We start from the raw sequence: 14,457 nt of genomic DNA on the forward strand, positions 1-14,457 counted from the left end.
CGTGTCACTTGTTTACTGACACTGGTGACTCAACATGAGTCATGGTCGGACACATTTCTACTGACACTCATGAGCCAGAATGGAGTCCCAGTCAGTCTCCCTTTACAGGTGCTGATGCATCAAAATGGAGACACGTGTTCGCCACCTTTCACCTCTTACAGGCAATGATCACTCCCAGACTCCATTTCCACCTGGATGGTGTCGCCATAGAAATGCTTCTAAATGCTTCTAATTTATAATTCTAGATCATTCAGGTCTAGTTCCTCTGAAGGTTTCCTCTGAATTCTAGTTCCTCTGAAGGTTTCCTCTGAATTCTAGTTCCTCTGAAGTCTAGTTCCTCTGAAGTGTAGTTCCTCTGAAGTCTAGTTCCTCTGAAGTCTAGTTCCTCTGAAGTCTAGTTCCTCTGAAGTCTAGTTCTTCTGAAGGTTTCCTCTGAAGTCTAGTTCCTCTGAAGTCTAGTTCCTCTGAAGGTTTCCTCCGAAGTCTAGTTCCTCTGAAGGTTTCCTCTGAAGTCTAGTTCCTCTGAAGTCTAGTTCCTCTGAAGTCTAGTTCCTCTGAAGGTTCCTCTGAAGTCTAGTTCCTCTGAAGGTTTCCTCTGAAGTCTAGTTCCTCTGAAGTCTAGTTCCTCTGAAGTCTAGTTCTTCTGAAGGTTTCCTCTGAAGTCTAGTTCCTCTGAAGTCTAGTTCCTCTGAAGGTTTCCTCTGAAGTCTAGTTCCTCTGAAGTCTAGTTCCTCTGAAGTCTAGTTCCTCTGAAGTCTAGTTCCTCTGAAGGTTTCCTCTGAATTCTAGTTCCTCTGAAGTCTAGTTCCTCTGAAGTCTAGTTCTTCTGAAGGTTTCCTCTGAAGTCTACTTCCTCTGAAGGTTTCCTCTGAAGTCTACTTCCTCTGAAGGTTTCCTCTGAAGGTTTTACTTTCAGACCTCTAGCTTTTTATGGGTTTAGGGTCAGATTGGTAGAAAACACTTTGTGATAAATGTACCTTGCCAAACAAACTGGGGACCTGATCTGATGACACAAACTGGGTGAAGGACAAAGAGCCACATGATGAATATGAACTGTGTGTGTGTGTGTGTGTGTGTGTGTGTGTGTGTGTGTGTGTGTGTGTGTGTGTGTGTGTGTGTGTGTGTGTGTGTGTGTGTGTGTGTGTGTGTGTGTGTGTGTGTGTGTGTGTGTGTGTGTGTGTGTGTACATGTGTGTGTACATGTGTGTGTACATGTGTGTTTGTGTGCACATGTGGGGGTGGCACACAGAATGCATCCATCTCCATGTATGGGAGCAGGTATGCAGGTCCTTTGACCTTTTACCTCAATACTGGGCTATGACACGTGTATGAAACACACACACACACACACACACACACACACACACACACACACACACACACACACACACACACACACACACACACACACACACACACACGCACACACACACTCTCTCTCTCTCCTGCAGTTGTATACACACACACTCCTGTATAAAAGAGCAGACATATGGCCTTATCTCTCTCTGATACAATAAGTAATGAGTCATTCCCCCTCTCTGTCTCACTCCCTCTTCCAGTTCTCTGCTGCCATTGACTGGAATGAATTGCAAAAATCGCTGAAGCTGAAGACTTATATTTCCCTCACTAACTTTAAACATCAGCTGCAGCTGTACATAGCCCATTTGTAAATAGCCCACCCAATCTACCTACCTCATCCCCATATTGTTTTTATGAACTTTTCTGCTCTTTTGCACACCAGTATCACTACTTACACATCATCATCTGCTCATCTATCACTCCAGTGTTAATTTGCTAAATTGTAATGACTTCGCTACTATGGCCTATTTATTGCCTTACCTCCTCAGGCCATTTGCACACACTGTATATAGACTTTTTTCTGTTGTGTTGTTGACTGTACACTTGTTTGTACCATGTGTAACTCTGTGTTGTTGTTTGTGTCACACTGCTTTACTTTATCTTGGCCAGGTCGCAGTTGTAAATGAGAACCTGTTCTCAACTGGCCTACCTGGTCAAATAAAATAAAAATATCAGGCTTAGCTGTATAATCTACCTGACCTCTGTGTATATATAGAGATCAGCTGATAGACTGTACCAAGGGCTCAGCCCACAGGGCTCTGCTACAAAGTGTGTCACGTTGTAGAGCCTCGACCACACAGCAGACTCCATGTAGCTAGATATTTCATGTCATAATATATGCAATTTCATCCAAAGTGACGTACAGTCGTGGCTGCATACATTTTACGTACGGTGGTCCCGGGAATCGAACCCACTATCCTGGTGTTGCAAGCGCCCTGCTCCACCAACCGGAAGTAGACCTTCAGACTCCTTGTACACAGACTGACAGGGTCGTGCACTTGATGCCGTAGGCACAGTTGAGAAGGTGGGGTTTGGTCAGTGGAAAGAAGGTGGGGTCCAGCCAGGGGAATGTTCCTCTCAGATTAGGCTGAATAAAGACATTCAACGGCTCACTCCATGATACAGCAAAAAACACTGGAACAACATCAAAACACATCACACACACAAAGGGGAGTAACAGTCAAATGTTCACTTATTCAAGGAAAACTTTGTGTCAGATTATATGAGAACATGTCAGTGTCATGGTGCCTGGCTTCCAAGACTGTGATCTTGACTTAGCCAGAGTGTATGTGTGATCTTGGCGGAGAGGAGAGTGTGAATAAGAGAGAGTATGTGAGCAGTGCACAAGTGTGTGTGTGTGTGGGATCTTGGCTGAGAGAGTGTCACTGAGCGGGAACTCAAATGCTAGGGGCCCTGACCTCTCTCCTCCTCCTCCTCCTCCTCCCCCTCTCTCCGCTGGATGGATACAGAGCCTGGTCTGTCCATCCTGTCTTCAGTGAAAGAGAAGAGAGATAAATTGCACATTCTCTTCATATCTAGCTGAATGAAAGAGAGTACTCTGAGATGCGGAGCTGTGTGTTGCTGTGTACTGCATACTGATAGACCTCTGGTGGAAAACGTCTACAGCTGAAGAGGGTTTGGGATCGTTATTTTATTTATTTTTTCCACCGGCCATAAGAGTACTCTCCCCCTCTCTCGTTCTCGCTCCTTCTCTTCAATACCCCCTCTCTGTCTCTCTCTCATTCTCGCTCCTTCTCTTCAATACCCCCTCTCTGTCTCTCTCTCTGTCTCTCTGTCTCTCTCTCTGTCTCTGTGTCTCTTTCTGTCTCTGTGTCTCTCTCTGTCTCTCTCTCTGTCTCTCTCTCTCTCTGTCTCTCTGTCTCTATCCCTCTGTGTCTCTCTCTGTCTTTCTCCCTCTGTGTCTCTCTCTGTCTCTCCTTCTCTGTCTGTCTCTCTCTCTCTCTCTCTCTCTCTCTCTCTCTCTCTCTCTCTCTCTCTCTCTCTCTCTCTCTCTCTCTCCTCTCTCTGTCTCTCTCCCTCTCTGTCTCTCTTTATCTCTCCCTGTCTCTCTTTCTCTCTCTGTCTCTCGGATCATTTGGAGAAACAATAAATGACTACTAATTAACTGAAATACAAACTGACATCTCCTTTCTTCTTTCTCTCTCTCTCTCTCTCTCTCTCTCTCTCTCTCTCTCCCCCCTCTCCCTCTCTCTCTCTCTCTCTCTCTCTGTCTGTCTGTCTGTCTGTCTGTCTGTCTGTCTGTCTGTCTGTCTGTCTGTCTGTCTGTCTGTCTGTCTGTCTGTCTGTCTCTCTGTCTGTCTCTCTCTCTCTCTCTCTCTCTCTCTCTCTCTCTCTCTCTCTCTCTCTCTCTCTCTCTCTCTCTCTCTCTCTCTCTCTCTCTCTCTCTCTCTCTCTCTCTCTCTCTCTCTCTCTCTCTCTCTCTCTCTCTCCGTCTGTCTCTCTCCCTCTCTGTCTCTCTCCCTCTCTCCCTGTCTGTCTCTCTCGCTCTCTCTCTCTCTCTCGCTCAGATTACCGTTCAGAGGGACAGTGGTCTGGATGTGACGGCCCCCAAACACGGCAAGGTAGACCCCAAAAATGCCCCCCATGTTGGGGGCAATCAGTGGGCCGGGGGTACAGGTGGGTCGACACTTTGGGTCAGATGATAGTAATAACAGGCAATGAAATGTGTGTGTTTCCGTGCGTCTGTGATGTGTAACACTTCTGTTTGTCCTGTAGGGGGCAGAGACACAGCTGGCCTAGGTGGCAAAGGGGGACCCTACCGTTTAGATGCGGGTCACAAGGTGCACCAGTTGTCCAAGGCTGAGATTGATGCTATCCCTGAGGATGTCCGCAAAGCAGCCAGAGAGATGGGAGAGAAGGCCTTCAAAGCCAGGTGTGTGTGTGCGTGCGCCCACGTGGGTGGGTGTCGGTAAACCTTTGCCTGTGCCTCTGTGATGCACAGTGTGTGTAATTGATAGGCCCAGTATAAAGGATAGCTCCATTAGGGCTTTATGTTTGGACACCCAGAGGGGCTCCTCCTGAACAGCTATCCCTGGTATGTGGCTCTAACCTGGGCTAGGATGGAATGGAGCTGGGGCCAGGATGAATGCTGCGATTGATCCTCCTGGAAAAGGGTCTCTGTGCGTGCGTGCGTGCGTGCGTGCGTGCGTGCGTGTGTTCGTTCAGGATATGGGGTTGAGAGGACACATCTTTCAACAGCAATGAAGGCTCCCTCTGTTCTATCCCTCTCTACTTTCTCTGCTTTTTCTCCCCTTTTTCTCATCTCTTTTTGGGTGCCCCTGCTCCAACACTGGCTGCTTTTACACTCACCTGCTCACTCTCTCTCTCTTCCCGTGTCCTTCTCTCTCGTTCTCCCTATAGTGTCAGTGACGGGCCTAGTGTAAGCCATGTTGTTACATGCTGATGGTCACGTTCCAAATAGCTGTGACAATAGAAGCATTTCTCGATACTCGATCATCACTCGTGACTAGGGTTGCAAAATTCCGGGAACTTACAATAAATTCCCTGGTTTTCCGAAATCCTGGTTAGAGATTTCCCGGAATCAGGAGGGAATAAGCAGGATTTCTGGAAGACCAGGTATTTAAAATGTCGAGACAACAACATTTGGAGCAGGCCTTTGCTGAAGCCTTGGGCTCACCTGACACGGACTCCCCCCCACCTAGCCATGGTAATGGAGGCTATCATTAAATCTGAACAGACTGGCTAAGGTGGAGTCATTATCCACTGACCTATCCGCACAAATAGCTATTCTCGCCACCGAGGTCAACATAAAGATCGACTCCGTTAACGAAGACTTGGCGAGGCATGACACTCGTCTGAATAGTCTGGAAGATGGCGCAAATATTTACTCCGACAAAGTGGTGACACTGGAAGAGCAAGTCATCCGGCTATCATCAGATGTCGTCAAACTCACTTCCAAGGATGAGGATCTCGAGAACAGACAACGTATAGATACAGTTGAAGTCAGAAGTTTACATACACTTAGGTTGGAGTCATTAACTAGTTTTTCAACCACTCCACAAATTTCTTGTTAACAAACTATAGTTTTAGCAAGTCGGGAAGGACATCTACTTTGTGCATGACACAAGTCATTTTTCCAACAATTGTTTTCCAGACAGATTATTTCACTTATAATTCATTGTATCGCAATTCCAGTGGGTCAGAAGTTTACATACACCAAATTGACTGTGTCTTTTAAACAGCGTGAAAAATTCCTGAAAATGTCAATGTCATGGCTTTAGAAGCATCTGATAGGCTAATTGACATCATTTGAGTCAATTGGAGGTGTATCTGTGGATGTATTTCAAGGCCTACCTTCAAACTCAGTGCTTCTTTGCTTGACATCATGGGAAAATCAAAAGAAATCAGCCAAGACCTCAGAAAAAAAATGTGTAGACCTCCACAAGTCTGGTTCATCCGTGGGAGCAATTTCCAAATGCCTGTAGGTACCACGTTCATCTGTACAAACAATAGTACGCAAGTATAAACACCATGGGACCACACAGACATCATACCGCTCAGGAAGAAGATGCGTTCTGTCTCCTAGAGATTAACGTACTTTGTTTGTGAAAAGTTTAAATCAATCCCGGAACAGCAAAGGTCCTTGTGAAGATGCTGGAGGAAACAGGTACAAAAGTATCTATATCCACAGTAAAATGAGTTCTATATCAACATAACGTGAAAGGCCACTCAGCAAGGAAGAGGCCACTGCTCCAAAACCTGCATAAAAAAGCCAGACTACGGTTTGCAACTACACATGGGGACAAAGATCATACTTTTTGGAGAAATGTCCTCTGGTCTGATGAAACAAAAATATAGCTGTTTGGCCATAATGACCATCTTTATGTTTGGAGGAAAAAGGGGGAGGCTTGCAAGCCGAAGAACACCATCCCAACCATGAAGCACTGGTGTGGCAGCATCATGTTGTGGGGCTGCTTTTCTGCAGGAAAATCCTGGAACAACAGCACTTAACAAAATAGATGGCATCATGAGGCAGGAAAGTCAATCACCACCTTCCGGAGACACCTGAAACCCCACCTCTTTAAGGAATACCTAGGATAGGATAAAGTAATCCTTCTCACCCCCTTAAAAGATTTAGATGCACTATTGTAAAGTGGCTGTTCCACTGGATGTCATAAGGTGAATGCACCAATTTGTAAGTCGCTCTGGATAAGAGTGTCTGCTAAATGACTTAAATGTAATGTAATGTAAATGAAAGTTATGTGGAAATATTGAAGCAACATCTCAAGACCAGTCAGGAAGTTAAAGCTTGGTCGCATATGGGTCTTCCAAATGGACAATCACCCCAAGCACACTTCCAAAGTTGTGGCAAACGGGCGTAAGGACACCAAAGTCAAGGTATTGGAGTGGCCATCACAAAGCCCTGACCTCAATCCCATAGAAGATTTGTGGGCAGAACTGAAAATGCGTGTGCGAGCAAGGAGTCCTAGAAACCTGACTCAGTTACACCAGCTCTGTCAGGAGGAATGGGACAAAATTTACCCAACTTATTGTGGGAAGCTTGTGGAAGGCTACCCAAAACTTTTGGCCCAAGTTAAACAATTAAAGGCAATTATACCAAATACTAATTGAGTGTATGTACACTTCTGACCCACTGGGAATGTGATGAAAGAAATAAAAGCTGAAAGAAATAATTCTCTCTACTATTATTCTGACATTTCACATTCTTAGTTCAAGTGTTCAGCAGTCTGTCTTGTAGTTAGAAACTGTCTCTCTGTTGGTATCAGACTTCATGCTTCAGTACTGTCTGTCCGATGGTAAGGGAGTGAACAGCTCCTGTCTGTCCGATGGTAAGGGAGTGAACAGCTCCTGTCTGTCCGATGGTGACGGAGTGAACAGCTCCTGTCTGTCCGATGGTAAGGGAGTGAACAGCTCCTGTCTGTCCGATGGTGAGGGAGTGAACAGCTCCTGTCTGTCCGATGGTAAGGGAGTGAACAGCTCCTGTCTGTCCGATGGTGAGGGAGTGAACAGCTCCTGTCTGTCCGATGGTAAGGGAGTGAACAGCTCCTGTCTGTCCGATGGTAAGGGAGTGAACAGCTCCTGTCTGTCCGATGGTGAGGGAGTGAACAGCTCCTGTCTGTCCGATGGTGAGGGAGTGAACAGCTCCTGTCTGTCCGATGGTGAGGGAGTGAACAGCTCCTGTCTGTCCGATGGTAAGGGAGTGAACAGCTCCTGTCTGTCCGATGGTGAGGGAGTGAACAGCTCCTGTCTGTCCGATGGTGAGGGAGTGAACAGCTCCTGTCTGTCCGATGGTGAGGGAGTGAACAGCTCCTGTCTGTCCGATGGTGAGGGAGTGAACAGCTCCTGTCTGTCCGATGGTAAGGGAGTGAGCAGCTCCTGTCTGTCCGATGGTAAGGGAGTGAACAGCTCCTGTCTGTCCGATGGTGAGGGAGTGAACAGCTCGTGTCTGTCCGATGGTGAGGGAGTGAACAGGTCCTGCCTGTCCGATGGTGAGGGAGTGAACAGCTCCTGTCTGTCCGATGGTAAGGGAGTGAACAGCTCGTGGCTGGGATGTGTACCGTTTTGAGTAGATGTCTTGGATGGGTGGGAACAAGGCCCCAGTGATGGCCTGGGCCATCTTCACCACCCGTTGGAGGGCCTTGCTGTCATGGACGGACCAATATCCGAACCAGGCCGAGATGCAACCAGTCAGGACAGTCTTGATAGTGTAGTGGTAGTATTTGGAGAGGACCAGAGTGCAATGCCCAATTTCTTCAGCCGCCTTAGTAGGTAGAGACGCTGTTGTCAATTCTTCTCTGTGTGTGTGGCTGTGCGCGTGTGCCGAGCATGTGTGTGTGTGCGCGCGTGTGTCTCTCTCTTACATACACACACCCAAACAAGCACACAGACCCCACACACACTCACGCAGACCCCCTTTTCCCCTTTGCAGAAGTTGATCTCATTGAGTTGTCTTAGCTGTCTATGCAGGTGTAAACAGTCAGTCCTGTGTTGACTTTAAGGTTGTGCATCAGTCAGATCCTTTTCTTTTAGACCTTAAAATGACATTGTAATACCTGAAACTCATGTGAATGCACATGCAGGCTACAGAAATACAGTATGCACAAGCACACACACACCCTACTGATAGATGTGTTGTCATTGTGAACAGCGGTGCTGTGGGGAGAGTGTGTTGTGTTGGTGTAGTGAGCCTAGGGTTGCAAAGAGAGGGTATATTACTAGAAACGTTCTAAGTTTAGCAATAAACTACCAGAATGTTGGTAACGTTCACGGAATATATGTAATTTTATCATGAGGATGTCTAGTGTCCGTTTTGAGTAATTTGTCTTTAATTATCTATGGCCCTCTGTGTGACCTTATTATCATATATTGAAATAATGATGATAAAACAATATATTATAGAATGACAAAGCTGTCATACATTATCCTCAATATAAACTCTCAATTTAGTGAATATCATTGGTGTTTTAATGAGGGTTTCAGTATGAAATATCCTTAAAAAAAAACATTTTATTTATTTTATTATGTCAATATGTCTTTGTTTGAAATGTTTTGGTGACAAACTGGTGGCAGTTGTGAAAAAAGACGATAGTTGGGAGAGTTGAAATTAATAAAATAAATACAAAATAAATAAAATAAGATAATAATGCCATTGTTGATTCAAAGCTTTTTTCATTAATTAGGTTCATTCCTCTTAAACCATTATATGGTCTGTCGACTAGAAACTCTGTATGGACACAGATATAAAATAAAATATATACTATATAAATTACCCAATTATCAATTGCCATTGATTACCGGTTAATAATCCAAATTACTGATGATTCCGGTAACTTTGGTCAACTTTTACCGGTAGCTTTGGTCAACTTTTACCGGTAGCTTTGCAACCTAAGTGAGCCACACCCTGGGTTCTTGTTGTTGTTGTCCTGAAAAAGGATTCAGTATTCTGTCCAGTATTCCGTTTTTTTTTCACCCCCCTTTTTGGCCATAGCTGGGGCTAGCTGTTCTCTCTCTCTGGTCTGTGGAACGTTCTGGAGGAAGTAACCGTGGCTGCTGGAGAGTCACACAGGAATGTGTAGCGGGAACCATATCGCCACTGGACTGCATAATGCTATGTGCCGTGTGAGAGTATGGGACTGTTGTGCAATATTGAGTGTGTACCTTAAATAAAAACTAACCAAATCCTGTGAAGAAATAGCAACAGTTTACATCCAAATCAAATTGTATTTGTCACATACACATGGTTAGCAGATGTTAATGCGAGTGTAGCGAAATGCTTGTGCTTCTATTTCCGACAGTGCAGTTAATATCTAACAAGTAATCTTACAATTCCCCAACAACTACCTAATACACACAAATCTAAAGGGGTGAATGAGAATATGTACATATAAATATATAGATGAGCGATGGCCCGAGCGGCATAGGCAAGGTGCAGTAGATGGTATAAAATACAGTATATACATATGATATGAGTAATGTAAGATATGTCAACATTATTAAAGTGGCATTATTTAGAGTGGCCAGTGATTGCGTCTCCATGTAGGCAGCAGCCTCTCTGAGTTAGTGAATGCTGTTTAGCAGTCTGATGGCCTTGAGATAGAAGCTGTTTTTCAGTCTCTCGGTCCCAGCGTTGATGCACTTGTACTGACCTCGCCTTCTGGATGGTAGCGGTGTGAACAGGCAGTGGCTCGGGTGGTTGTTGTCCTTGATGATCTTGTTGGCCTTCCTGTGACATTGGGTGCTGTAGGTGTCATGGAGGGCAGGTAGTTTGCCACTGTGATGCGTTATGCAAACCGCACTACCCTCTGGAGAGTCAACCTTGCGGTTGAGGGCGGAGCAGTTGCCGTACCAGGCGGTGATACAGGATGCTCTCGATTGTGCATCTGTAAAAGTTTGTCAGGGTTTTGGGTGACAAGTCACATTTCTTCAGCCCCCTGAGGTTAAAGAGGTGCTGTTGCGCCTTCTTCACCACACTGTCTGTGTGGGTGGACCATTTCAGTTTGTCTGTGATGTGTACGCCGAGGAACTTAAAACGTTCCACCTTCTCCACTGCTGTCCATTCGATGTGGATAGGGGGGGTGCTCCCTCTGCTGTTTCCTGAAGTCCACGATCATCTCCTTTGTTTTGTTGACATTGAGTGAGAGGTTGTTTTCCTGACACCACACTCTGAGTGCCCTCACCTCCTCACTGTAGGCTGTCTCGTCATTGTTGGTAATCAAGCCCACTACTGTTGTGTCGTCTGCAAACTTGATGATTGAGTTGGAGTTGTGCATGCTCACGCAGTTGTGGGTGAACAGGGAGCACAGGAGGGGGCTGAGCACGCACCCTTGTGGGGCCCCAGTGTTGAGGGTCAGCGAAGTGGAGATGTTGTTTCCTATCTTCACCACCTGGGGGCGGCCCGTCAGAAAGTCCAGGAGAAAGTACAGGGCGGGGTTGAGACCCAGGGCCTCCAGCTTGATGATGAGCTTGGAGGGTACTATGGTTTTGATAATGTGCTGTCCTTATTAGCGGGTCGGGGGGCACAGTACTTGTTAGCGGGCCGCGATGGTGGCACTGTATTATCCTCAAAGCAGGCAAGAAGGTGTTTAGTTTGTCTGGAAGAGTGACGTCGTTGTCCGAGAAGTGGAAGTTTTTGTTTTTCTAGTCTGTGATTAACTAGACTCTGCCACATATATTTTGTGTCTGAGCCTTTGAATTGATACTCCACTTTGTCCCTGTACCAACAATTTTGAATGTTTGATTGCCTTGTGGAGGGAATAACTGTTTATATTCAGCCATATTTCCAGACCTCTTTAAATGGTTAAATGTGGTGGTTCGCGCTTTCAGTTTTGAGCGAATGCCGCCATCCATCCACGGTTTTTGGTTAGGGTAGGTTTTAATAGTCACAGTGGGTACAACATCTCCTATGCACTTCCTCAGAGTCTGCGTATAGATCGATGTTGTTCTCTGAGGCTGACCGGAACATATCCCAGTCCGTGTGATCAAAACCATCTTGAAGCGTGAATTCTGATTGGTCAGACCAGCGTTGAATGGTTCTAGTCCCTGAAAACATCCTGTTTGAGTTTCTGCCTATAAGACGGTAGGAACAAGATGGCGTTGTGGTCGGAATTGCCGAAGTGAGGGCGGGAGAAGGCTTTGTATGCATTGCGGAAGTTAGTAGCAGTGATCGAGTAGCAGTGATCGAATATTTTACTCCTGCGAGTACTGCAGTCAATATGCTGTTAGAATTTAGGTAGTCTTGTTTTAAAATTTGCTTTGTTAAAATCCCCAGCTACAATAAATGCAGCCTCAGGATATATGTTTTCCAGTTTACATAGAGTCCAGTGAAGTTCCTTGAGGCCTCTCTTGGGAGTTAATATGGCCGGCATTTGATTGTAAGGAATTCTAGGTCGGGTGAGCAGAAGGACTTGAGTTCTTGTATGTTGTTATGATTACACCATGAGTCGTTAATCATGAAGCATACACCCCCATCCTTCCTCTTCCCAGAGAGGTGTTTATCTCTGTCTGCACGATGCATGGAGAAGCCCAGTGGCTGAACCAATTCCGACAACATATCCCAAGAGAGCCATGTTTCCGTGAAACAGAGAATGTTACAATCTCTGATGTCTCTTTGGAAGGTAACTCTTTCTCGGATTTAGTCTACCTTGTTGTCAAGAGACTGGACATTGACTAGTAGTATACTCGGGAGTCTGACGAGGAGGCCGCTCCTTCTGCGGCGTCGTTGTTTTGGGTCAGCTTCTGGGATTAGATCCGTTGTCCTGGGTGGTAGTCCAAACAAAGGATCCGCTCCTGGGAAGTCATATTCCTGGTCGTACTGTTGGTAAGTTGAAGTCGCTCTTATATCCAATAGTTTTTCTCGGCTGTATGTAATAAGACTTAAGATTTCCTGGGGTAACAATGTAAGAAATAATACATTTAAAAAATGAAATAATTCATAGTTTTCTACGGACTCGAAGAGAGGCGACCATCTCTGCCGTCGCCATTTTGTCATACTTGAATATAAATACGACATCTAGGAAGATTGAATGCTAGGCTGCAGTGAGGGCAGATTGAAGCTGAATGCTTAGCTAGCAGTGAGGGCAGAGTGAAGCTTAAAGAAGAAGTTAGCTATTTTTACAACTAAATTTCTATTTTTAATGTAAATGGAATGTTATAGAAGGGTCCAGACACTTTTTTAGCAACTTCACTTGTTTTTGTGAAACTTACCGTAACCAGCGATTCACTTCCTCATCCTCAGTGTGCCGTACGGGGATCTGAAAAAACATGAACAAAGGCTCCAAAAACACCCAAATATGTCCTTTTAGAAACGGAAATACTCTCAGTATAGTGATACAGGTCTTTAGATGTTGGACACGATGTGTCATTCCAAACTTTATCCGCAACATTCCATTTTGTGCGACTCGAGCTGTTTCCTCTATCGAACTGTTCCATTCTCTATGTAGCCTGCTGCTAGAATGGACGGAGCGGTATTGGTTGTGTCTTAACAAAATGGAGTATAGCGTTGCTGATAAAGTTCTAAAGGACACAGTTTCATGTGTACATCTAAAGACCTGATTCACTGTACTGAGAGTGTTTCCGTTTTTTTAAATGACGTACACTACGCATACTACATGACAAGGACATACTACATGAGCCCCCATACTACATAACAAGGATAAGAAAGTGAATTGCTGGTTGAGGTAAGTTTCTCAAACACAAGTGAAATCACAAAAGTTTCTGGACCCTTCTATAACATGCCATTTACATCAAAAATAAAGATTTGGTCATTAAAAAGCTAAATTCTTATTTAATGCTAGGCTTGCAGGGAGAGCAGATTGAAGCTGAATGTTAGGCTAGTGGTGAGGGCAGATTGTAGCTGAATGTTAGGCTAGCAGGGAGAGCAGATTGAAGCTGAATGTTAGGCTAGTGGTGAGGGCAGATTGTAGCTGAATGTTAGGCTAGCAGTGTGGGCAGATTGAAGCTGAATGTTAGGCTAGCAGTGAGGGCAGATTGAAGCTGAATGTTAGGCTAGCAGTGAGGGCAGATTGAAGCTGAATGTTATGAGGGCTTGTAGCAGTGCAGGTGGGCAGATTGAAGCTGAATGTTAGGCTAGCAGTGAGGGCAGGCAGAATTTAGGCTAGCAGTGAGGGCAGATTGTAGCTGAATGTTAGGCTAGCAGTGAGGGCAGATTGAAGCTGAATGTTATGCTAACAGTGGGGGCAGATTGAAGCTGAATGTTAGGCTAGCAGTGAGGGCAGATTGAAGCTGAATGTTATGCTAGCAGTGAGGGCAGATTGAAGCTGAATGTTAGGCTAGCAGTGAGGGCAGATTGAAGCTGAATGTTAGGCTAGCAGTGAGGGCAGATTGAAGCTGAATGTCAGGCTAGCAGTGAGGGCAGATTGAAGCTGAATGTTATGCTAGCAGTGAGGGCAGATTGAAGCTGAATGTTAGGCTAGCAGTGTGGGCAGATTGAAGCTGAATGTTAGGCTAGCAGTGAGGGCAGATTGAAGCTGAATGTCAGGCTAGCAGTGAGGGCAGATTGTAGCTGAATGTGCACATCTGTTCCAGCAAGCAGGCTGGGCCTCTCTGTACCCGCTATACTACATAGTTACCAGTGATTGGGATTTGACCCGTGTGTTAGCAGTGAGTTTGAAACTGATACGTGACAGGACAGAGTCAGGCTGATCGCACGGCTGATACACACACAGCCGCAATACCACCTTCTGAAAACACACACACACCACACACACACACACACGCCATCTTGTCACGCTCTGGTTCTCAGTTAAGACTTCAAACACCTCATAGACAATACCCCAGCAGGCGTTCAGGGAGTTAGCTGGTCTCATATCTGCCTTCCCCTATTTACCCGGATTAGACGTGTGTGTGTGTGTGCATGCGCGCTCTATGGTGGAAAAGGATTAACTCTGCCAGTCACTGGGATTAATACAGATATTTTGATATGCCACCCTTACCTGGAGGGTACAACACACCTGCCCTGGGCTACACAGGTGTGTGTGTGTGTGTGTGTGTGTGTGTGTGTGTGTGTGTGTGTGTGTGTGTGTGTGTGTGTGTGTGTGTGTGTGTGTGTGTGTGTGTGTGTGTGTGTGTGTGTGTGTGT

The 14,457-nt window shown here is 45.6% G+C and overlaps 1 protein-coding gene across 1 annotated transcript in view; it reads left to right on the top strand.

Annotated features, from left to right (window-relative positions):
• Positions 1-14,457, top strand: part of vwa8 (von Willebrand factor A domain containing 8) — a 97,283-nt gene that overhangs the window by 69,281 nt on the left and 13,545 nt on the right. The window contains exons 38-39 of the mRNA XM_052522109.1: positions 3,887-3,995; positions 4,095-4,251. Of these exons, the coding sequence (XP_052378069.1) occupies positions 3,887-3,995; positions 4,095-4,251 (266 nt within the window). The remainder of the gene's footprint in view (positions 1-3,886; positions 3,996-4,094; positions 4,252-14,457) is intronic.

This window comes from Oncorhynchus keta, chromosome 7 (genome assembly GCF_023373465.1).
Source record: "Oncorhynchus keta strain PuntledgeMale-10-30-2019 chromosome 7, Oket_V2, whole genome shotgun sequence".
Lineage (NCBI taxonomy): Eukaryota > Metazoa > Chordata > Actinopteri > Salmoniformes > Salmonidae > Oncorhynchus > Oncorhynchus keta.